Raw genomic sequence first — 23,675 nt, forward strand, 5'->3', positions numbered from 1 at the left:
GCTCCCGACCTTGCTCCCGCCCCCAATGAAAGGTCGAGGGTAGCCGGATCCACTCTCTCACACCACCCAGCTGAACCAGCCTGCTGTGCCCTCTCATGTGGGGGTGAAGCCTGTGGGAAAAGCCTGGGCTGGCTGCTCCCTCCGCTCTGGCCAGCTGAGCCAGCCTGTGCAGAGCCCCAGGGGAGGGACTGTGACTGCAGCACAGCACCCCCACTCCCCCAGCAGAGCACTTCTGGCTTCAAACACCTGAATCTGGTCCACAAGTGGCTCCGCTGTGCAGTCCGTGATCAGGCTCGGCTACCAATCCGTTCTGATGGGGATTTGGAGTAAGGGCATCAGGATTTGGCCCAGACTTTTTATTGTCAAAGGCATTTTATGGCCTGGAGCAAAAGACACAACAAACATTAACACACCACAGAATACAAACCAAAGAAGGGAAATGGGAATATGGGACTGATCGCTCCAGCATGCACTGCAAGGAGCAGCCAAGCCCTGCCCCTGCTCCTGCCCCTGCCCCTGCCAGGACAACAGGCAAGAATGGACCCAGCAGACTTTTCTGTTTTGGACTCTTGAGATTCACCTACAGTCCTAGCCAAGCAGGCACTTGAAGAATGACAGGCGTGGCTAGGTGCCTCTTCTGTTCAGGACTCCTCCCAGGCTGCATGTGAATCAGCTAAACCAGAATTGCAGCTTTGCGAGAGCACAAACATTGTCCCAGAGGAGGAGGGAAAGGCAGGGACTGGGAGACACTGCAGCAGCCCTGCGTGGGGATATATCCCGCAAGTCCCCATGGAGACCCCGGAGGAAGCCGAGGTGGATATTGACACACTCATTGAGGAGATGGACTATATTCCTGGTCACTTCCACCTGGAGATGAACCTAAACTTCGAGCCCTGCTCTGCTATGACTTTCAGAGGGAGGGACATGAAGCTTAAGCGAGACAGCCTGATGTATGAGCTAGAGCTTGAGTCTGGCTCCCAGCAATTTGCCATCAGGAACCTACTCGGGGTCTTCTCCTTCCACCTGGAGAAGATGGAGCAAGCCAAGGAGATCTTCCTGAACATCTCCCAGGAGGATCCTGACAACCTCAATGCCTGGGCCAACCTGGCCTGTGTGTATGACAGGCTGGACAGCGAGCAAGAAGAGGCTGACTGCACCAAGAAACTAGCCCACTTAATGGGCCTGGGCTCAGACGATGCTTCTCAGGGGGATCCTAGGCTCCGAGCGGCCCGCTGCCTGGCAGAGCAGGGCTACGCTTACGTCTTTGACATTGGGCTTGTGGATGAAGAAGACCGAATGGAGAAACTGACTGCCGGTCTCATGCTCTATGACAAGGCTCTTGCTTATGGGGAGCAGGTCAGTCACAGCTCCTATCTATGCGTAGATTGCTGTCAGGTATCACCGGATGTACTTGCCATGTGTCTTTGTAGGGCCTCTACCCTTTGGGCAGAGCAATTCAATCATGGGTTCATTATGATAGCAGGAACCTAGAGTAGGAACTAATTTACCAGCTAATAGCTGAGCTTGGGTATGACAGTGCAGACAAGTATAAGCCTGAGGGAGTAAAGTCCTGCCAGGAGAAAGCTTCTGGGAATCGCTCCTATCTTAGTGTTCCACCCACCTTCATGCTGTATCACTTAAAATTGTTGATCTCTATGGGCCCAATCCTGCAGATCAGCCCCTATAAAGGCAACACGATTCTGTAGCTGGATGGGATTGTGGAAAGTTTTAAACCCATTTTAAGTTACTCTGATCTTATGTGATCAGAATAAACGGTGTTCTGCACTTCCAGCCTTATCTTCTCTAGCTGTTCAAACAAAGGCACGGTCCTTCTGCACACGCAGTGTGTGGCTGCCCTTTGGGAGCTCATAAAAGGCAGGTGGCTGGTATGCTCACTTAAGGGGAGCGCTTGAGTGGAGAGGTGGTTTTGTTTATCGTTAGAATAAGAATTGCACGGTGTACGCTCTCTGAGACATCAGAACAGATAGAGCACCAGGGTAGCACACACACTGAATTTGCTTCAAGACACTAACTGTGTTCTGTTGGCAAAGCCACAGAAAATGTCCTTCCTTAAGCCATTCAGCTCAAGGCTTTGTGTCAAGTGCAAATACTTCTCCCAGCTGTGTTTGGAAAGGGCTTCACGGCCTTCAGCTAGAAGGTGCTATCAAAATGCTCAGGAGTGCTACAGCTCAGTTCATTCCTTAAATTCTTGACCACAGACATGTTATCTGGTAAGTGCATAACTATTACAGAGAGACATGGTGGGTGAGGTAATAACTTTTATTGGACCAACTTCTGTTGGTGAAAGAGACAAGGTTTTGAGCTGAGAGCTCTTCTTCAAGTCTGGGTAAGCTCAAAAGCTTGTTTCTTTCACCCATAGAAGTTGGTCTGATAAAAGATATTGGCTCACCCATCTTGTCTCTCTAATATCATGGAACTAACATGGCTACAGCAACGCTGCAAATAGTGTTGCCAACTCCCAACATTCATAAATCATGATTAAGGCCCCAGAAAATCCTGAGATAGATTTAGCAAATCATGAGATTTTTACAGCTAATTAATCTGGGATTCTTTTTCTTTGCCTCCTGTTTCCTGAGCCTTTAGGCTGCACTCAGGGTACATTTTCAACCTTTTCTTTGCAACCCTGAGGGCTAGAAACTTGCTTTTACTTTTAAATGCAAGCTGAGATTCTCATGGAATCACATCACTCCTGGAGCTGGGGCTTTAAAAAAACAATCACAAGAGTTAGCAACATTTCAGTGAAGGGCAGGATAGAGAACTCTAAGATAGAGAAACAGATGAAAATGCACAGTAAGAGAATAAATGCTGCATCATTCTCTAGACCCCCTGTTCTAGGATGTTCTGTTGTTTCAGTAAGATGAAAACTATCAGACCATTTTTTTCATTTTCATTAGGTGGGGGGGATGTCACCGGGTGACTGGCCCTTTAAGGGGAGATAGGTCGAGGGTCCCACCTGTGACCCACTTAACTTGTCTCCCCAGGTGGAGCTGAGCAGTGCCACATTTTGTGTGGCTAGAATCAGGCCTTCTGGGGGTGGAGATAACAGAGAAGCCTGCATAAGAATCAAAGGGGAGACTCCAGGTAGGAAGCCCTGGGAGCTGCTCTTGCTAGATGAAGAGCAGGGAGGGACTCAAAGGAGCAGGAGAGCAGCATGAGCTGCTCAGAGACTCTCCCAACTGCCCAGGCAGGAGGGTTCAAGCCAGCAGGGAGCAGCAGCCAGCAAGGATGGCTGGCGGGTGGAGAGGAAGTTTGCTAGAGGAAAGACTCAGCAGGGCCCAGCCTAGGATCACTGCACCAAGGGTTGGGAGCCACCTAGGAAGACTAGGGGAGTTCTTGTGTATCCAGATCCCAAGAAGGGGTGTTACAGGACACATGAAAGCCTATGCTGAACTTAATGGGAGCCCAAGAGGGGGGAAACTGAGGCAGCCGCTAGCCTGAAGCCAGAGTGGGTAGGCAGTGCCGCTACAGGGGATTCAGCGCCTATTTAAAATTCTGCAATCTGGCATTAAACTTTTCACGGTCCCCGTTCTGCACAAAGCAGGGGGTTAGTGATGCAGGGCCGCTCGGTGTGACTAAGGCGATGGTCTAACACTAAGCGCCGTCACTTAGCGCATCACTGAGGCTATTGTTATAAGTGGACTCACAGACAGCACAGTTGTCCCCACATCCAGGGACATCACAGCTAAACACTGCAGAGCAGACAGGAGCTGCCAGGGTGTCAGCAGCCACATGTAACACAGTCAAAGTGATTGGGGTTACACTCTGTGTGCGTGAAAGCCTTGGAATAGCTGGGCAGGCTTCTGATCCCGGGACGTGGGGTGGACCTGTCTGCATTACAGCTCTTAGCCCTGTTTTCCTGAGGCCCTTGACAGTGTAGACAGGCTGATGTTTCTTGTGACAAAGCCATGCTTATGAAAGGTACCAGATAAACAACCCTTGGATTATCCACCGAGCAGGCCCAGCAGACGCTGTAAAACAAGATGATAGCGTTTTTCAGGCACTCTTGGCTTGGGCCAGTGATACAGACGTGAAAGGTTCCAGCCCACCACCAAAGCCCCAGGCCACCCACAGAGATGTTATTTTAGCTCTTAGGATGGTTGTCCAGGATCAGTCAAGCAGTGGTCAGTTCATACCCAGCCACTTTGCTATAGACATCTCTAGAGCCTGGAGACAATTTGCTTTCTGTTCATATTGCTGTTAACCCCCGCTGGTCTGTGTGAAGTGGCAGAAAGCAGGATAACTCCAGAAAGCAGCTGGACTTGGCCAGGTATGTGTTTCAGAGAGGGGGGGCCCAAGAATATGCAAACAGCAGCTGGGGAAATCGCCCTGTCAACACAGGCAGAAGTGGAAATCCTCTTCTGCAGCCTTCCACTCCTATGAGAGTAACCTCAGAACCGTACGTCTCCTTTTCAGTTTGTCATCTCTAGAAGGGCAAGGTATAAAGAGCAAGAAGGTTCTGCAAGAAGGTGAATTATAATTATTTATTTTATTTGTATTACCGGAGCCCCAGCCCAGGACCAGGGCCCCATTGTGCTAGGCACTGCACAAACCCAGAACAAAAGAACAGTGCCTGTCCTAAGGTGCTTACAATCTAAGGATAAGACCAGAGACAACAGATAGCCGCAGACAGACAGGGGAGCACAAGGAGACAATATTGGTCAGCCTGATACGTGTGGTCTCAGCCTGACGGGTGCTAAGTTTTTTGTAGTGATCATGGCAAAGGAGAGTTTTAAGGCACAGTACTGGGACTCTGAAAATCTGGGTTCCGCTCCTAGCTCTCCCTATGTTACCTAAATCTCTCTGTGCCTCAGTTCTCCAGAATCAGAAGCACAAGAATCCATCCTTCCCTCCATCCTGTGACTGTCTTGTCTATTTGGAGTGTTAAAAGCTTGGGAGGAAGGGCTCTCTATCATTATGTGGCTATCCAGTGACTAGCACAATGGGCCCTGATCTCAGTTGTGGCCTCTAGATGCTACTGTAATATAAATATTAAAAGTAGCTGTGACCCAGCTGGTGGGTTTGTACTGGGATGGGAATCTGAATGGTCCCCACATTCGGGGACATTTTAACAGAAGCTTGGTCTACACTAGCAATTTATGTTGTATTCATTACTACGTTGCTCAGGGGTGTGGAAAATCCACAATCCTGAGCAATGCAGTTATACCGACCGAACTCCTGGTGTAGACAGTGCTATATCGACAGCAGGGCTTCTCCTGCCGACGTAGCTACTGTCTCTGGGATGTAGAAATGGCTCTCAAGTTCCCAGCGTGGGGCTGGTTATGCTAATGGCTGTGTTCAGCTTCTTCCCCTTCCCGAGTGGTGATTCCAGCCACCTGAGCAGACGCAGGCTGCAGTGGGCACTGATGCAGTCAAAGTGCGCTGCCTTCTCTGCAACGCACCTGACCCCTGAGTGCTTAGTGAACATTGCAGAGGCCTGGCTAGCACAAGCTTTGATTTAACACCACCATGAACAGCTTCATCCTGTCAGAACTTGGTTCGGCCACAGTTAAGTTGAACCCATGATTGAACCTTGGTTGAAAGGCTGCATAGACGTGCTTTGGTCTCCTCCAGGCTAGGCAGCCGGACTGTGCTCGACTCCACTCCACAGGGTATTGGCTGAGGATGGTGCCCTGACTGGGTGATAATACAGCTTGGCTGTGTTGATGGTAGAGCCCAGAGCTCTAACGTGGCGCAGTAACACAGTCCCATCCACACAGGCCAGGCCAAACCATGCTCTAGAATGAATGGGGCACTATTGTTATAACATGGCAACATGTGTGGTGTAGATGGAGACTCACCAGTGTCCAGTCCCAAGTCTGCAGCCACACAGACCGAAGAAGCAATTATCAGAAAGATGGGAGCTTTCTCCCCTCAATAAATCCCAGCTCAATGATTCCACTAACATTATTCCCTTGTAAACACTAAGGGCCAGATTCTCAGCTGGTGTAAATCAATGTCCCTCCATTGATTTCAGGAGAGTGATGCCAACATACATCACTTGCAGATCCAGCCCTCGCACTGCTGATCCTCTTATCCAAACCATCCAGTTTATGTACCTGCCCCTGCCAGCCACTCTATTCATTGTGCAAGGACGCTGTCTAGGAAAAGGGTTGTGAATATATAAAATAATTGACTCCTCTATCAGCTATTCTGTGGATTGCTCAACCATTCCCTTGCTGGCCATCAGCCTTAGACATTAGGAGGGGAGCGGTGTTTACAATGTTGATAGCTGCAAAAATGTTGGAGCCATGTGGGCAGGTTGTAGGATTCTGAGGAGCTCCTAGTAAATCTAGTCCAGCAGCATTCATGCCCTTCACTTGAATAATCTCAGGCAGATCTTATCTACTGTAGGGCCAAATGGAATTGTAACTAAACTAAAGCGCTGCAGCCATGGGGAAAGTGCGTGCAGGAACCCTGCAGCACCTTGGGTGCTGGTTGTGTCTAAACTGTCTATAGGTGTTCCTGCCGATGAGCAGCCCAACCTAACATCTCTGGCAGTGTTGGGAAAGGAGCAGGTTTCAGTTTAAAAAACGAGGGATTTGAATGGCAAATCTGCTCTCCCAGCTGGAGAGCTTATCAAAAGCTCAAGCGAGACTTTAAGCCCCAGCCCCAGCTTTGCACTAAGTGGTGGAGACACCCTGTTCAGTGGGAGCGCCAAGAGGCATTGTTCAGGCAGGTTCATTGTTCTGGCCTCCCAGAGGTCCAGGTCAGCACAGGCATCGCTCTGTTCCAGGGTGCACTGTCTGCTCTGCTGCACAAGGGAGTGAAGGCATAGGCCTGCCCCCTCTGGAGCCATGAGTGTTAGCCTTGTTGGGCTGTGCATTCTGCACAGCACTGGGTCCACGGCAGGTGTGAGTCTGTCACAGCTCCAGCTGCAGAGGCTGGGTCTTTAGTTCAGGTTGTAGCTGCTTATGCTTTTTAATGCTGGAGATCCCTGGTTCAGTTTCTGGGGTGTTGGTCAAGATGGTGGCTATCAGACTTGCACTTAGCAGAGCACAAGGGGCGGGCAGTTTCTTGGTGCCCTCTCCTGCTTTCTCTCTCTTCCACTGAAGGCCAGGCACAACCTGGCTCCAGAGAACATAGCCAGGCGGCTTGTCAGGAGTGATGAGTGATTCTGAGTAGAGCTGCTTAGACATTCCCCAATGAAACGCTTTTCCGAGAATTCCCAGTGGTAAAACTGGAAAAGTTTCATGGTGATGGCTCCCTTTTGACCAAGTTCCAATGGATCCCTCCCTGCGAGGCAGGTTTAGAAAACTGCCTGGTTTCCTGCCAGCTCACCCACCCAGTCCTCCACAGCCTACCAGGGCAGCCTGGGATTCCAGGCTCTAAACTCTCAAGCAGCCTGCCTGGTGGGGAGCCAAGAAGCCCTGGGAACTGCGACTCCCAAGCTCCAAGGCTCTCTGTTCAGCTGGGGCTCCCAGACTTACAGCTCGCTGCCAGTCCACCAGGTGGCTGCCAAAGAGCCCGGAAGTTTGGAGCACCAGCTAATGGCTCCTCAGCAGCCAGCGCTTCCAGAGTCCTTGGCTCAGGGACAGCCCGCTGGGCAGAATGCCCCTCAGCTGGGGTTCCATTCCCTTTCATGGAGACTTTCAAAATTGTTGGGTTCCATTCCAGATTGAAACACCTCCCTGGAACAGAATTCCCTTTCTCCACACAGCTCTAATTTTGAGGTACCCAACTTGAGCCACTTTAAAGAGACCTGTTTTTTGGAGGGCTGGGTGCTAAGCACTTTCTACAGATCCCCACCCCCTTAGGCACGTTTCAAGTTGGGCATCCAAAAAGTTAGTCATCAAAATCATGTGTCGAATTCCTTTCTCATTTAGTGCTGGCTGCTTCCTTCTATATCATGATCCATAGTCTTACTAGACCATTTAAGGTACGGGTTTATTTTATTCATGTGCACAGATAAAATGAACCCAAAAAGAAACTTAAAGGGAATACCTTCTAAACAATCCAGCCCAGCTCAGCGCTCTCCAGACCCATTAACTTGCAAAATCTGCTTCACGGCCAGGTCTAAAGGGAATAGCAATTAGCACTTTGCCCACAACCCATTACAATTAAATGCGAACAGAGCCACCAGATGGGAGTATAGATCACAAAGCTGGTTCACTTTCAACAGATCATGGGCAAAGAACCAGGAATGGAGCTTGGTTCAGCTTCAGCCAGGGAGGAGGAATAGCCTTTCCAATTGTATTCAGTTCTTCTAATGAACTAGGAGTGCAAGTTTCCTCCCTCCAGTAATCTGTTACTTTCAACCTCAGAGGATCCCCACATGCTTCCCAAACAATCTGTAAGACCTTCACAAGTGCTGAGTACCCACAAATCCCATTGAAATCAAGGGAGTTGCAGGTGCGGAGCACCTGATTCAGCATTCCTAACGTTGGTATCAGTGGAGGCTGAATGAGCGAGGGTCTGCAGAAACACTTCTCCCGTGAATGAAAGGCTGCCACCTCTGGGGGAGTGGTGGCAGCCAGGCAGGCGGCTGGAGCACAGCATGGTGCACAACACCTGGGCTGGGAATGCTAGCCAACAACCGTCCGCAGGGCAAACTCCTGTTGTTACTAGAATGTGCCATGAGATGTTTAAAGTTGGGTTGGCCCTATTAAGGTATGTCTACAATACATGCTAAACTCAGGCTCCAACTCAGGTTTCAGCCAAGCCCCTTTTCTGTCCACACACACATCAGTCTGACTCGGATCAGCAAGCACTCAGGATCCAGGTCCAAGGACCCTCCTAGTAGAGTGGGTCAGAGCCTGAGTCCCGCTGTGACTTGGGTCCAAGTGGTCATTTTGCAGTGTGGACGCAGGTCAAGCCGCAGACCCGAGTCAGAAGGTCTGCATGGTGCAGTGTGGATGTGTTAGCACGGCTGTGAAAGCTGGGTCCAGGTGTACAATGCAGTGTGGATGCAGCATGGGTTTGGAAACACCAAGTCCACAAGCCCGGGTCCCACAGACCTAGGTGTACAACGCAATGTAGACATACCCCTGGACACCAGCCCACCTTAGGGTGCTGTGGAGCCTCCTGCCCCACGGGGGGAAAGCATTGTGCTGTAGGAAGACATAAGGCTCCCTGGAGCTTCCCAGCACACAAGGTGAGCACATCTGCTATCCTGTGTCTTAGCAGAGCGGGCTGGCTGCAGAGTGTGGGCAGGGCAGTGGCCTCACCTCCTGCCCACCACCACCACCATCTCCTCTCGGGAGCCTAGTGCCCCAAGGACATCTCTGGACTTGGGAGATCACAGAAACTGCAATGATGCTGTGGGGAAAAGGCTCCGCCTTTGCACACGTGCCAGGCACCATCTTCCCCAGGCTGCCCATGAATGACACTCACAGCCTTGATGTCTAAGAATCCTCCCAAAGGGATTTGCCTGGCAGTCAGTTCCTTGGCCGCAACAGGATGAGAGGGTCAGTGCAGGCACGGTGGGAGGCTGTGCTCTCGGAGTTTAGATGTTTGGAACCAGTCGCTTGGCTCACAAAACTGTCCCTTAGGGCAACTACCCAGCTGGAACACTTTTTAGCTGGCGTTTCTGCAGTGAGCTGGTGTTTCTGCAGTGAGCTGGTGTTTCTGCTTACAGCAGCAGGTAAATATCAGCCAAGTGCTTTCAGATATTTATAGTGCACTGAGAATTCTCTTTCATTGGAACATATTTCTGCCACCTACGCAGTATTAGATCCAACAAGTCGACAGCTCTTCACCACAGAATCTCCTGGCTATTTTGAAAGCTTTATATTTGTGGGTCTGTTATTCCTGTCGTACGTCCCCATTTGTCCTTCCCTTACACACCAGCGAAAGACGTTAACCCTCTGCACCTCTGCAGCTGCTGCTGTTTGAGCATCTCAAAGCACTTTGCAAACATGAATAAATTTTGCATCAAACCCTCTCTGAGGACGGCATTATTATTATCCCCTTGTAGCAGATAGGGAACCTGAGGCACATGAGTTAAATCCTTGTCCTACAGACTATATAGGAGTTTTGACTTCATTGGGGGGGCCAGGATTTAACACTGCAGATTTGATGCTCCAGGGCCTTGCACCTTCTGTGTTTTTACACCAGTGAAAAGTGGGTGCAAACACAATCGGAGCAGATTGGCAACTTTTATAGCGACTCTACACAAGAGTGAAAGCCTGCACAATGAGAGACAAGGTGGGTGAGGTAATATCTTTTATTGGACCAACTTCTGTTGGGGAGAGAGACAAGCACAGACTTTATCCTGGGACTAACACAGTACCAACAACACTGCGTGCACAGTGCAGTTACCAATAAGGCTCTGAACTGAGCCAGGCAACACAGAAGGCCTCTGGGAGAGCTGAGAACAGAACTCCAAAATCTCCTGATTACCAGCACTGTGCTGTGCTCATGAGACCATCCTTTCTGCAAAGTGAGTGGAGACAAATCAGCCCTTACCTCCTGCTCCCTGCACGAGGCAGCAAAGATACTGTGTGCAACCCTCACTAGCTCCCCCAATTCCTTCCTCCCTGAATCCTCAGCACAGGGCAGGAAGGCGATGCTCTGTTTGGGAAAACTGTCCATTTGGTTTCTCCACCTCACTGGTGCAACTGGCTGGCTGGGCCTGCACTTGCTAAGCCGCTGTCCATGCCAATGACGCAGTGAGCGGTTCCAGTATGGAATTGCTCTGTTCTGCATACGATAAGCGGGAGCCAGGATTGTTGTAAGGCATTGCTTTGCCTCAACCTTCGGCTTTCGTCACAAGAACATGCTAAACCTTCCCCACCCCTTGATCCCCCAGCATGTGCCGTCTTGTGTGTGTGTCAGCCTTGGAGACTTGTGCTCTCTGGGGCAGGGGCTTGCTTTCTTTGTGTGCCCTGTGCAGTGCTGAGCGCAGTGTGAATAATATAAGTAACACTGAGAATGTTTGCTCCTTTTAATTGTACCTGCATCCACATCTTGGAAGCTGCTAACCTGGCTAATATTGCAATCCCTCTACCCATTGCGTTATGTACTGTCCACCAAGACTTACCCCATTGCACTGTCCTGTGCAATTCCTATTTAAACAGAAAGCACTCTCTTCTCTGTGCGGAGTGAGGGGACTATGCTGCAGACAAAGAAGCTGACAGGCCTGATCTCCATGTTGCTGGCCCAGACTGGCTCTGCTATGTACCATTTTTAAACACAGTAATGCGTACAACAACCTCATAGGATGCAGACTTATACAGACGCACACTTCATGGAAACCCACTTCTAATCTGCACAGAACAGAGTAAACACTAATAAACCACCCTGAGTGGAATGGTATAACCTGGCTGTGGAAATAGGGGGAAGAGAGGAAATCCATGTGTCTGTGAGGACACCTGCATTCAGGAAGTGCCTTCTAATGGGTAGACCTGTGGCCAGGGAGTCGGGATTCCTGTGTTCTAGTCCTCGCTCTGCCACAGACTCCTCAGACCATCCTTTCCCCCCTCTGTAAAATGGAATTATTAGTGCTTTGCTTGTGAACCAATTGCCATTGTCACTATAGACCTCAAAGGGTTTTACAAAGGTGGATAAGCATTACTGTCCCTTCTTACCGATGGAGAAACTGAGGCATTAAGATTTGCCCAGGGTCTCACAGCAAGTCTTTGGCAGAGTCATAAGCAGACTCCCGACTACCCGCTCTGGCTCAAGGCACTAGACTACAGCTGCCACTCTCTGGTGGGGTACTCCCTCAGTGGGTTGAGGATTCATTCATGTGTGTTTACAAGGTGCTTTGAGATCCTTGGATGAAAGTGCAACATCTACTGTGGAACTTAAAGGACAGTGTGAAAGGGCAGAGGTTTGCATGACATACTGAATGGGTTTTGCAAGGGACCATCTCTGTTTAAGAGGGAATCTTTGTGTCAGATTTTGCCTCGGTAAAAATTCATGGAGCACCAATGGCGCTACACTGATTTACACAGCTGAGGATCTGGCCCAGCGTCTTTTATTGAATAGCAAAGTAAGAATGTTTTGAGTGTTGTTTTCCTGGCACAGTGCATGTTCGTCTTGCCTCAGGATGTCTAGTTTCATAGGCCAATGAATTCGGGAGGGTGATTTTCAGGTGTTAATGATGACTTTCCTACAAACCTTTCCCTATTTCAGATCCCCCTGGAGGAGAAAAGAAGCTGGTACTTCACTATGGCCACTCTGTACATCAGGTAAGAGAGGGAGTGCCTGGCACGGAACTGGAATAAGAGAGCAGAACAGCACCAAACACCTTCTCCAAGGGTGACATGAGAAATAAACAGCAGCAGATTACACTGGAATGGGGGAGTTTGCCTGCACCCTAGCAGACCATCTGCTTTGTTTCTTGGGCAGTTGTAGCAAGGACTATGAGATGCCTACGCCTGGCTCAGCCAAGGCAAAGGCATTGAGAGCAGGGACCGATAGCTCCAGTCTGGAATGGATTGTGACTGCCCCAGGTGACAGGTGCTAGTTAACATCTCTCTCTGGGTGAATTAAACAGCTGGTCTGTTCAGACCCCATTCAGGACACTATCAAAATCCCTGTGACAGATTCCCTAGAATGATCTCTTTGAGCCACAAGCCAGGGAGTTTTCTTAGTCGTTTCCTCACTAGCATGTTTAATTTGTTCTGGTTTCTCAGGGCATTTTACCTTTGATTCCCTGTGGGAACTCCTCACAGGCCAACATTTCCCGCTCTCTGGTGACCATGGAGGGGAGGTGGTGTGTCCCTGGCTGTGGTGCACTATGGGAGACATTTCTTCAGTGGGATCAGGATTTGCCCCATGGTGCAGAGAAAGGGCTTTTCTATGCAGAGATGAGTGGCTTTTTTCACTCTCTTTTTAGTGCACAGCAAACCAAAGCACACCCCTCTAGTGAGGCCTGGGCTAGCAAGCGGTGGAAAACAGGTAATGCATCAGGGGAACTGAAACCAACTTAGCATCACAGTACAATGGCACCAAATGCCAGGGGGAAGTGGATTCCACAGACAGAGGAGGACTTGTGTAAATGACCGGGAGGGAAATCTTGGTTCCATTGAGCTCAGTGGCAAAACTCCCAATTATCTCAGTGGGGCCCAGAGTTCACCCTATATCAGACTCGTTCTTTCTTACTGCCTGGTAGGAGAATGGGCTTCATAGAGAAACTTAGATACCATGGCCATGGGCACTGAATTAGTGGATAGTGAGGGAAGAGTTCATTCTACCAGGCACAGGGTGGCTGGCCCTTTAAAGGAGTTGGACCTAGCCCTCCTTTGGCCTAGTTACCTGCCTCTCCAGTGATGGCTCTGAGGCCAGAGATCAGGTGATAGACTGCAAGTCACTGGGCCCAGATCCACAAAGGTATTTAGGATCCTAAATTCTGGGCCTTAGTCCTTAGATAACAGACCAAACAAGCAGCCCAGCTGAGAGTGAGATCTGCGGGAGACTCTAGGTCTGGGCCTGATTTCATGAGTTGGATTTGTGTTGTGCTGTTTAATTTGGAGAAATAAAACTCAGCCCTTAAGAAAGGGCCTTGAAATTCTGCCCCTAGCCCTGAGTCGCCTCCCACACACCCAAACTGCTGCTGCTGACCCAGCACCAGCCGCTGCAGAAGTCACCGAAAGTCACGGAATCACAGCCTTAATTATAGTTACAGCTAGCAAAAAGGGCATCAGGTAGGAGATAAAACCTCATGTTTCAGGGCTCAAAACAATTTATAACTAGTAGGGATTAGGATTAGACATTTGTGGGGGGCAGATTACCCCACATCTGCCTACTGCAAGGTTCGTACACTTTCCTGTGAAGTGTCTGGTGCTGGCCACTGTCAGAAACAGAATACAGGACTAGATGGACTGTGGGTCTGATCTAGTCTGGCAACTCCCTATGTTCCACTGTCGCAATGCAGTGGAGAATCAGGCCCCTGAGTTCCAATCCTGACTCTTTGTTGACTCGCTGTGTAACCTTGGACAACTCGCTCTACCTCCCTGCACCTTGGTTTCTAGTAAAGCAGGGAGAACAATATCCACCTCTGAGATGATCCTTGGATGCTGTGTAACTGCAAAGTCTAATTAATCATCATGCATTTGCTGTTCTAGGGTGTGACACATGAGCTGTGACTAGTAAGCCACCCCACTGAGTGCAGAAGTGAACTGTGATACTGAGCAATCAAAGCACTATTTGCTAAGGAAAGCAGTCCTATTGATAGAGGTGTTTGTGTAGCTAGGATCCAGTAACCAAATTGCTCCTGCTCTTACAGATTAGATGGGATCCTGATGAACAAGGGAAATGATGAGCAGAAGCGGCTGCCCTCCTTTAACAGAACGCTGGCTCTGCTTCGACAAGTGACCAAGTCCTCAAATTCTCACTACAGAGGTATGAGAACCAGCTCATTCCAGGCACACTCCATGCCTCTGCATAAGAAGCAGGGCTCAGACTGCAACTCAACAAGCTTTTCACACCTGCCTGCCTAAGGTTTGGCTCATACATGAACATGGCCTTATATGCAGAAGAGCTAAGGACCTACAGATCCCATTTCTGGTAGCCCCAAAGGCCCTGATTCAGCAGGGTACTTGAGCAAGTGCCTAATTTAAAGTACATTAATAGTCTCATTGAAGCAAATGGGACTAGTCACATACTTAAAGTTAGTCACGTACTCAAGCACCTTGCTGAATCAGGGCCTAAAAGTTATCATACAATGGTCGTTGGGTGGCCTGGGTGAAATAAACTGATGGTCTCAGTCCAGTTCCTAGTCAACAGAGATCAGGGAAATAATGTTTTCAACAGCAGCACAATTGCAGTTTATTGGCAATCTCAGCAGAGAAGCCAGGGAGCAGACAGATCCTGGAAAGTGACCTATCCTCTGACCCCTTAGAGATCTGGGGTGGTGTTGAAGTACATGGGCAGGGCAGTGTGTGGGCAGCTTGCACTGTCACTCTTCATGCTGCAAATAAACCATGTACTCCAGGCTCCTGGGCACTTCTCAGAAGCACTAAATTCACTAAACTAAACTAACTTTGAAATGTGTCTTTTGCCAAAGCGGCTCAGTGAATTCTTGTTTCAAAAGTGAAACGTCCCTTCAGCCGGATTGTGCAGAATGGATAGCTTCTAATATTAGTGTCTTTACTGCTAACCTGCTCTGACTTTTGTTCTCCACTCCCTTTAGCTCTTGCCTGGTGCTACCTTGGGATGCTGCTGGAAAGGAAAGAGACGTTTTCCACCACCCCGATGGGGATCCATGATTGTGGTTACTCTGGGACTGGGCCCCTTGATTGCTTTGGCAAGGTGCTTTTTTACTTCATTGCTAGCGTGTAACGAGAAGACCTGAGGAAGTCCCCATTGCTCAATCCTTTACACTTACATCCCCCATAAGCCATGCAGATTGCCATCTCTCTCCTCTGCGTTCTCTTCTTATCTGCTCCTTCCCCGTCACTCCATCCTCATGCCTCCTTTTCCCTACTCTGAGGCACTCCAGAATGAGCAGTACATATCAGGCAAAGCCAGCAGAGCTTAGGATCTCTGTTTTACACAAGCAGACCTCACCATCAAGGACACTGGGTCAGATTCTCAGGTGATGTGAATCAGCCTTGTTCCACTGATAACAAGAGCTACCACTTACTGCAGCCCAGGGGCCTAACCTATAAGATGAGGCTGGAGGAAGCATCCGGGGTTAATTTTTGTTAAGGGTGCAGAAGTCTAAGGGTGGGAGAGTCCCAGGGAATGGAGAGAAGGATTAGGCCGAGTGTTCGTTTTACCCCTCCCAGCCTCCACACCTTATACAAGCACCTGAGCAGCCCTCTGACTACACCCCTGCTCCCAATGCAGCTCAGAAGCTGAGGAACCACATGCTCCACTGGCAGCCCTTCCTGGGTTACATGTGTAACTCGGCAGTCCTGCCAGCTCTTGGGTTAAGATTATAATCACACAAGGCAGCGTGGGCAGGTACAGGCTCAAGCCACCCACCCAGTCAGGATCCAGAGCTAAATTCTCCCAAAACTCAGGGGTAGCTTGAGCCATGGTTTGGGCTCATATCCACCTCTACCAAGAACAGTGGCTAAGTCTATTGCCATTATCAGTTGGGTCTAGCCTCATGGGAGTGCATGAAGAAGGAGGAAGAAGGAGTCTCCTCCTCCTTTCAATGCCCTATACAGAGTGCAGGCACAATTCCAAGTGCCTGCACGGGCCACTCTATGGAGGGCTGACAAGGAGGCAGGGCCATAACCCAGTCTCCACTCCACAATGGCCAGCAAAGCTCACCTCATACACAACCATACTCTCCCTTCATTGCCTCCCAGAGTTCCCTGCTGGGATAGTGTGGCTCCAGACCTGTATCTGTACAGCCCTTAATCAGGCACCAAGATGCTGTGGTAATTGGTGTATTAACCTAAGCCAATTACCTGGTGTATTAACCTAAGCCAATTACTTTGGAGTTTTAAAAAAAGAGCACGTGATATGGAAACTTTAAGGTGCTTCCTGTTTCTGAGGTAGTAACTGTGTCCTGTCTTAAATAATGTAGACGCTGAGGTATTTATTAGTCCAGGGTGTCAAGGCCAAGTTGTAAGCAGCCAGACCTAGTGGTCAGAGCTGGAGTCCAAAGTCAGGAGTTGAGAGTCAGGCTGGGTCAGGATACCAGGAGATCAGAATCACAAGCCAGAGGTCAGGAGCTGAGCCAGGTCAGGACACTGGGAAGTCAAGCCAGGGGAGCAGGAAGCACCCAATCCAGAACAAGGTGAATCCCAGTTGTTCAGATAGCTGTCCTGTTCCTGACTTAAGTAGGGCCAGCGGGCCAATCGGCTGCTCTGGGACTCCACCAATAGGATGTCAGGGGCGGACCCTCAAACTGGGGCTGTGTTTCCTGGGTCAGACGTTGTCAGCAGGCTGCCAAATGGAGGGTTGAAGTGTGGCTGCTCCCATGGGCCTGGGTTGAAGGCCGGGGGTTATGACACAGGGTATGGTTACTACTGAGTTAGCAGAAGGAATCATTGGGTGGTGGCTATTCTGGGCCAGAATCTAATGCCTCTCCTTACAATGGGTAGCTTATGCTCAGCCAATGATCCCATTGACTTTAATGGGGCTGGATCATGCATGGAGAGAGGTGCTACTCAATAAGACAGGGTATCAGAATCTGCCCCTAAATATTTAGGAGAAATTACCAGCTTTTTATTCTTCCTTTTGTTGGCTAGGTGAAATGAGAAGTTGAGGCAACCATGTTTGTTGAGGGCATGTGGATGCCAAGCCCTGAGGGCAGCAGTAAAGCAGAGTGCAGGAATCTGCATATTTAAAAATACCACGCCATTGTGAGTCAGTACCCGTTTAGCTTTTGACTCATCATCTGAGTCTCAACAAAGTACAGTCAGTCAGCCACAAAAGCCTGAATAACACAGACGGTCCAATTGAATCAGGGATGTTTCTGGGCCTTTGATCAATACAGTAAGGGGCAGTTCACTGATGGAAATATGTTTTGCTTTCTTGGTTTCAAAAGGCAATAGAAATAGCTAATGACAATCCTCCCACACTAAACCGACTGGCAAAAATTTTCCATTTCCTGGGCAAGCAAGAAATGGCTATGGGAATCTGCAATATGGCGCTAGATGTCCTACAAGATCCAGAGCTCAACGGGCAGGCCTACTGCACGCGGGCCAAGGTACGTAGCTTGTCTTTGACACCAAATCTTCAAGGGCCCATGCTACAGTCTGAACCAAGAGCCAGAGCAGCCCCTACCTTTGCCAGGGACTGGCCTTGTGGCAATATTTCTAGCAACTCATCATTTGCACAAGATTTTAGGCTATGCTAAACTTACCAAACAAACCCAATAACTCACATTTCTGTCTATTTTGTTTTGCTTGATTTCTGGAGTGGCACCTTGCACAGGCTTCAGCTCATCCTGTGAAGCCCATTGGAACATACAGTTTTCTTCTGAAAGGGACTGCATCCTCACCTGAAAAAAGTAAGGCTCCACTGCAGCAAAGCGCATAGGCACATTCATCACTTCAAGCACATGTGTAGTCCTGCTGACTGAAATGGAACTATTCACCTGCTTAAAGTGAAAGATGTGCTTATGTGCTCTGCTGAAAGTGAAGCAGGTGCCTAAAGTTCCGCTGAATTGGGGCTTAATTTAAGAAACTAAGTAAGCATGTGCATATAGTACCCTTCATTTCCTCTTCTAACCTGTTGTACAGTGTTGCGAAACAGCGGCCATGTTCTACCCCAGAGGTCGCTGTATATCAGTGGTGGGTGATTAGTTTGTTTGTTACTCACTTTGGGAAGCTTCTAGATAAAAGGCATTCCAGGAGATGTACACTGTTGCTGTAAATATTAATAATTATGGAAACTGATCTGGCCCATCAAGGTAGCAACATTTCTTTTACGCTGTCATTACACAAGAGCAGGTTGGTGGACTCTTGGGCCTGATCCAAAGCCCATTGAAGTCAATGAGAATCTTCCCATCAGCTTCAATGGCCTTCGGATGGGGCCCCAAATCACAGGAAGGCGCTTGAGTTCCAGCAGAAGGTAATGCTGGTTTGCTGCCACTCTCCACCCAGAATAAAAACCTACCTCTGCCTCCCTCCTTCCAGGAGCCAGCTTGACTCTGTGTTTCCATTAAGGGCTTTATTTGACAGAAGATCTATGAACTTCCAAAATGCAGAATCCCTGTGTAAGGCTATTGATCTGCTTTTCAAGGCCTGCCAGCTGTGTGCAGTCAGCCAACTGGAGAGGGCATTTGCCAAGATCCGCAGCCTCTCCGTGCCACTGGTGAATATTGGAGGCATCATTTGAATAAGCATCTTCATCCCTGAGTGGCTTGCCAGCTGATTCACCCAAGATACAGGCCCCAGGGGAGATTTCTCTTGGAAAATGGGGCTCACCAGCCTTGGCCTTGTACTTGGGAGTCAAATTCCTCTTCGTGATCAGAGGAGCCTTTCACTGAGATGGCTCCTAGAAATGGCTCTGTCTGTGCCAGGGGATTTCACTAGGGATTCCCGCTAGCCGAAGCTAAACACTAGAAAAGAAGCTATTGTTGTCCTGGGCTATGTTATGTGATAGTCAAAGCAGTCACCCAAAGGGAAAATAAGCTGGGGAGGAAGGATGGTCTTATAGTTAAGGAGCCAGTCTGGAGATCTGAGTTCAGTTCTGGCTCTGCCAGAGACTCCTTATCACCTAGGATAACATTTTCAAATGTTAGTAAGTGACTTAGCTATCTAAGTCTAATTTTCAGGCATTTGGGAGCCAAAGTCTTATGGACTTTGAATGAGACGTAGGCTCCTAAGTCACTTAGGATCTTTTGAAAGTGTTACCCTCTACCTGTCTGTACCCGGGTGTCCCTATTTGTACAATGGTGTTGATGATTCCTACCTCAAATAGCCAGGAGTATTGTTACTGGTTATTTCCTATTATAACAGCAGCTAAGTACTGAAATGGGAGTTGGTTGGTTGGTTTTTAAATAAACCTGAGATTAATTCTCACTTTTTAAGACAAGAAATATTCAGTTGCTTAAGAAATAAGTTGCCTCACAAGTGAATGTTCAGGCTGTCCTGAGTATCTTTAGTATGTGACTAGACCTGTCCTTCAAAGGAGGTTTCTAATTTCTCTTGAAGCTCAGCTGCATGCAGGTATGAGGCCAAAAAATGCAGCATTATGGCGGTTTCTGAAAGCCAGACTGTGTCTTAAATAGACTCAGCTTCAGAAGACTACAAAACAATATAAAACAAAGGGCTTGATTCTGCAGTTCTTACTCAGGTAAAACTCCTAGGGTCGCCAATGGGGTGTAGTGGTGCAACCGACAGAAGCATGTAGTTAGTGCTCCCCAATTCCTATTTGTATAATAGTATCATTAGATCAATTGGTATTTACATCCTCATCACTGTGAAAGGGGATTCCAGTAACTGGTCAACACATCTCCAAGACATGTGTGGAACTATGTTGTCCTAGGCACTCAGACACTTTGGTAATGGGCAAGATAGATAGCTCCTGGGCTCATGTAACCTGGCTTGCAGTGGAGCTACACTGATTAACCGCAACTGAGGATCTGGCCCAATGTGTTCTATTTTTTTTTTTTTTTTTTACTAATAATATATTTAGTGCTATATATGTTAAAACGGACCTAGAAGCATGAACTAACCCCAAATATTGTGGCAGGAGGGATAACATTGAAACTGCATGTATACCAGAATCAGTTTCCTCCTGTTTAGATCCACATTAAGCTCTATCTGCGAGATCTGGAACGTGCAAAAATGGGTTTGGGAGGCATGCCAGACAGGAAAAATCTCACCAGTGCTAAAGAGGACCTTGAAAGTGTCGTAAAGGTTTGTCCATGCTTGAAGACATACCTGGACATAGGCCAAGTGAGTAAATACACAGATGTTCTCCCAGTGAGATCAGCTGCTGTTTTTTTCATGTCTTCATGTTTTTATTTACATTCACTACTTAAAGAAACAAGAGGAACAATAGACTGTAGAAACACTGAAGGCTCAGTCCTGGCTCTTGGGGTATGTCTGTACGGGAAAAGCTGGACAAGGGCTAACCTACACAAGCTAGCTTGAATCCAATTAGCAGTGAAGATAGCACAGCGTGGGGTCCTGGGTGGGCTAGCGAGCCATGTATGTACTCAGGGTCCCTGCTGGACTTATACTATCTTTGCTGAAGCCAACACCGCATTGTCTTCACTGCTGTTGTTACCAGTGCTAGCTGGATTCACGCTAGCTTGGGCAAGCTAGCCTGTGCCCAGCTTCTGCTGTGTAGACGTACCCTAAGAGCTGAAGGGCTGGAGATGGAGGGAGGTGAACTGGAGTGCTCAAATGATGCTTGTGTATAATGTATGCAGACTGGCCCAGAGCATCGACTATGCTGTGGCCACTTTGCATGGTCCACTGGTGGATTCCGCTAACGAATGTTACCCCAGCGTAGTGCAGTCATCTCAGGCGGTAGTAAAAGGCTCTGCAGTTTTCTTGTAAACCATGGCTGTGAATCTGCAGTAATTCTGTCATTATGTCCTTCTAGGTCTACTATTACATGGGTGTTGATGCCATGCAGGAACTATTCCCAGTGGACGAGACGGCATTGGACAATGCTTTGGAGTTCTTTGCGAAAGCCATGGAGTTTGACCTGGGAGATACACTACCGGAAATACAGCTGCTTAGGGGGAAATGCCTGCGGCTTAAAAATGAGGAGTCCAATGCCATTGGGTGCTTCAAGCGAGCCATAGAACTGGATGATGTGGGCTCCACCTACACAGAGAGTTTCCGGTGCCTGATGGAGACACTTCTTATGCTGTTCAGTCAGAAGAGGGTGAATGCCGAGATGCTGATGCAGGAGGTGGAATTGTGGGTAAAGAAGGCTGAGGAGAAATACCCAAAGCAGCTTGTCCACCAGGAGCTGAGACTGGTGTGTCGCAATCACACGACAGAGGTGCTCGAGCTCTCCAAAGCCATGGTCACCAGAGGGAATACCGAGCTGGTGAAGATGCTGTTTGAGACAATAAAGACTGACTTTTCCAAGCCCAAACTAAATGAGCGATCACTCTCCTTCTGAACAACCGACGTTGGCATCATGTCATGCAGCACAACTGCCTCCTGGCTGAACACTTCTAGTTCTCTCAGATCTCATCAAACAGGCAGTAGACAATAAACTATTTAACTCTTATCCGCAGATCTCTGAGCAGTGTGCAGAAGTGGCCAAGTATTACTATCTGTTTTACAAATGGAGAAACTGAGGTACAGACCAAATAATGAAAAGTGATCTCTGATTATGGGTGCCTCCAATTTTTGAGTTCACTTGAAGCTGTGAGTGCTCAACCCCTCTGAAAATCAGGCCCCCGTTTTCTCAGGATGGACCTTGTCTGAAGTGATGTGCTCAAGGCCACACAGCAAGTTACTGGTAAAGTTGGAAGATCTGCCACCATTGGACAACTCTGCCTCCATTACTTTCTGGGGATGTTATATCATCCACTGTAGAATAGCCTCTGTGCTGGTTTTGGTCTGCACTCAATTATCTTCTTTTTCATTAAGTGAATGCAGCTAATGCAGAGCTCTGATCCTGCAGACTCATTGGGAATTGAGAGTGCTTAGCACCATGTAGGATCAGGCCACAATCCTTGGATTTCATTCTAAACAAATGAATAACACATCTGTTAATAAGGTAAGAAAGATTTTAGTGCAGGAAGAAAACATGATCTGTTGAATATTAGAAAATCTCATATGTTCAGTCTTTTCTACCTTACGCTTTTACATTGCCTCCCATCACCATAGTATCTGATCCCCAACTCAGCTCTGCACTGGTCAGGAATCAAACACAGATCTCCCATACTATGGTGATAAACGCAATATTAAAACCTGTATGAAACAGACACATGCACAATGAGAATTTTACCACTAAACCACCCATAATAATAGCTGAATGAATGATGGTTGTTGGGGGCTCCTGGGAGCACCTAAAATTCTTCTGAATTGGTAGGAAGTCTGAGGTGCTTTCTCTGCCTCTGATGATACTGCTGACTCTGGCCTGGTGCTCATAAAAATACTTCTGAGGCGCAAAGTTCTTCCAGCTGGGGTGCATCAGATGGTGCAGAATGCTGAGAAGAGGATATTTTCCTAACTCAGGGCAAGGGTTTCATCTCTCCTCTCTCTCTCTCTCATCAATGTCCTCTGTATATTTTAGCGGAACAAATTATATACCTTTCCAGCAAAGTTGTGTTTAATGTAAGTTTCTTTGCCTCATTCACTGGTTTTACATTAGTTATGAGAAAGCATTTTGCTTCAGAGAACTAGATTCTCTCTCCTTTTCCTGGGATATGCATACCTCCAGCACCTAGGTTTATCACAGTCTAATGGGTAAATGTTGGGGGGGGTAACTGTTAGCAGCACATCGCTCAACCATACCCATATTTTATTTCATGTGAGGTGCTCTACCTACTTTTATAGGATTTCTAATGGAGTTTTAAAGATATGAAAGGTGCTTCCCATGATAATACTCTGGGGGCCTAATCTTGTTCCCGTATAAAAAAAGTCACAAATTTCCCATTTTCTTTGGTGGGAAGGGAATCAGGCCCTGGAAGAAGAATTTAATTACAATAACAAACAAGAACCAAGACACAGAGTTGGGCCTCTTTCCATCTGCACAACAATAATAGTATGTAGAAACTACCTGGGCACAGTGGGGTCCAGATAACCATGTTTACTCAATACACACAATGTGCAAGATCAGTTATACAGATATACTGCTCCTCTAGCAGCTTTCTAAACCACAGAACACAGTAAGCAGTACGAGAGGGTTCACAAACTATTTAAACAGATACTACCCAATTCCTATACGCTAAACAGAACAATGAAAGGGGCCCTGCCTACATTGTGGTTGAAACTGGACTGCTGTTTCTCTGCCTTTCAGAATGCTCCCAGATTACTTTTGAAGATGAAATAATAGATAAGTGTTAATTATTATTACCTGGTAATGCCTGAATTTAATTATCCTCAGTTTCTGAGAATCGCTCTTAGAGCATCCCAGCTTCCAAGTAGCGGTACAATGAACTAGCAAGTAGATATGTGAACCACTGCTCTCTCCTGGATGAAATCAGAACTGCTTAGCTGTTTGTTGCCACCTGTAAGTAGTAATTTTCCTTTAGCTCAAGTGGTAGTGGCTGTGAGTTCTAACCCCAGCTATTTCTGTGAAGTTCCATATGGTCATTGAAATGGAATGAGGAGCTCCTTAGGGCTGGGGAGATGCAGCATAGTGACAGTCACAAAGATCCTATA

General features: G+C 48.1%; 1 protein-coding gene across 2 annotated transcripts; it reads left to right on the plus strand.

Moving 5' to 3' along the window:
- The first annotated feature begins 591 nt into the window (after positions 1-591).
- On the plus strand, positions 592-23,377 carry TTC22 (tetratricopeptide repeat domain 22). 2 transcript variants are annotated; one of them, XM_038414907.2, is made up of 7 exons: positions 592-1,356; positions 12,097-12,152; positions 14,192-14,307; positions 15,098-15,216; positions 17,414-17,575; positions 20,121-20,273; positions 20,929-23,377. In XM_038414907.2, exons 1-7 carry the CDS (start codon positions 790-792, stop codon positions 21,457-21,459), a joined length of 1,704 nt encoding a protein of 567 aa, XP_038270835.1. In that variant the 5' UTR covers positions 592-789; the 3' UTR covers positions 21,460-23,377. The 2 variants fall into 2 exon arrangements, with proteins under 2 accessions (XP_038270835.1, XP_043376457.1); XM_043520522.1 differs by lacking the exon at positions 17,414-17,575.
- Positions 23,378-23,675: the final 298 nt, after the last annotated feature.

This window comes from Dermochelys coriacea, chromosome 8 (assembly GCF_009764565.3).
Source record: "Dermochelys coriacea isolate rDerCor1 chromosome 8, rDerCor1.pri.v4, whole genome shotgun sequence".
NCBI lineage: Eukaryota > Metazoa > Chordata > Testudines > Dermochelyidae > Dermochelys > Dermochelys coriacea.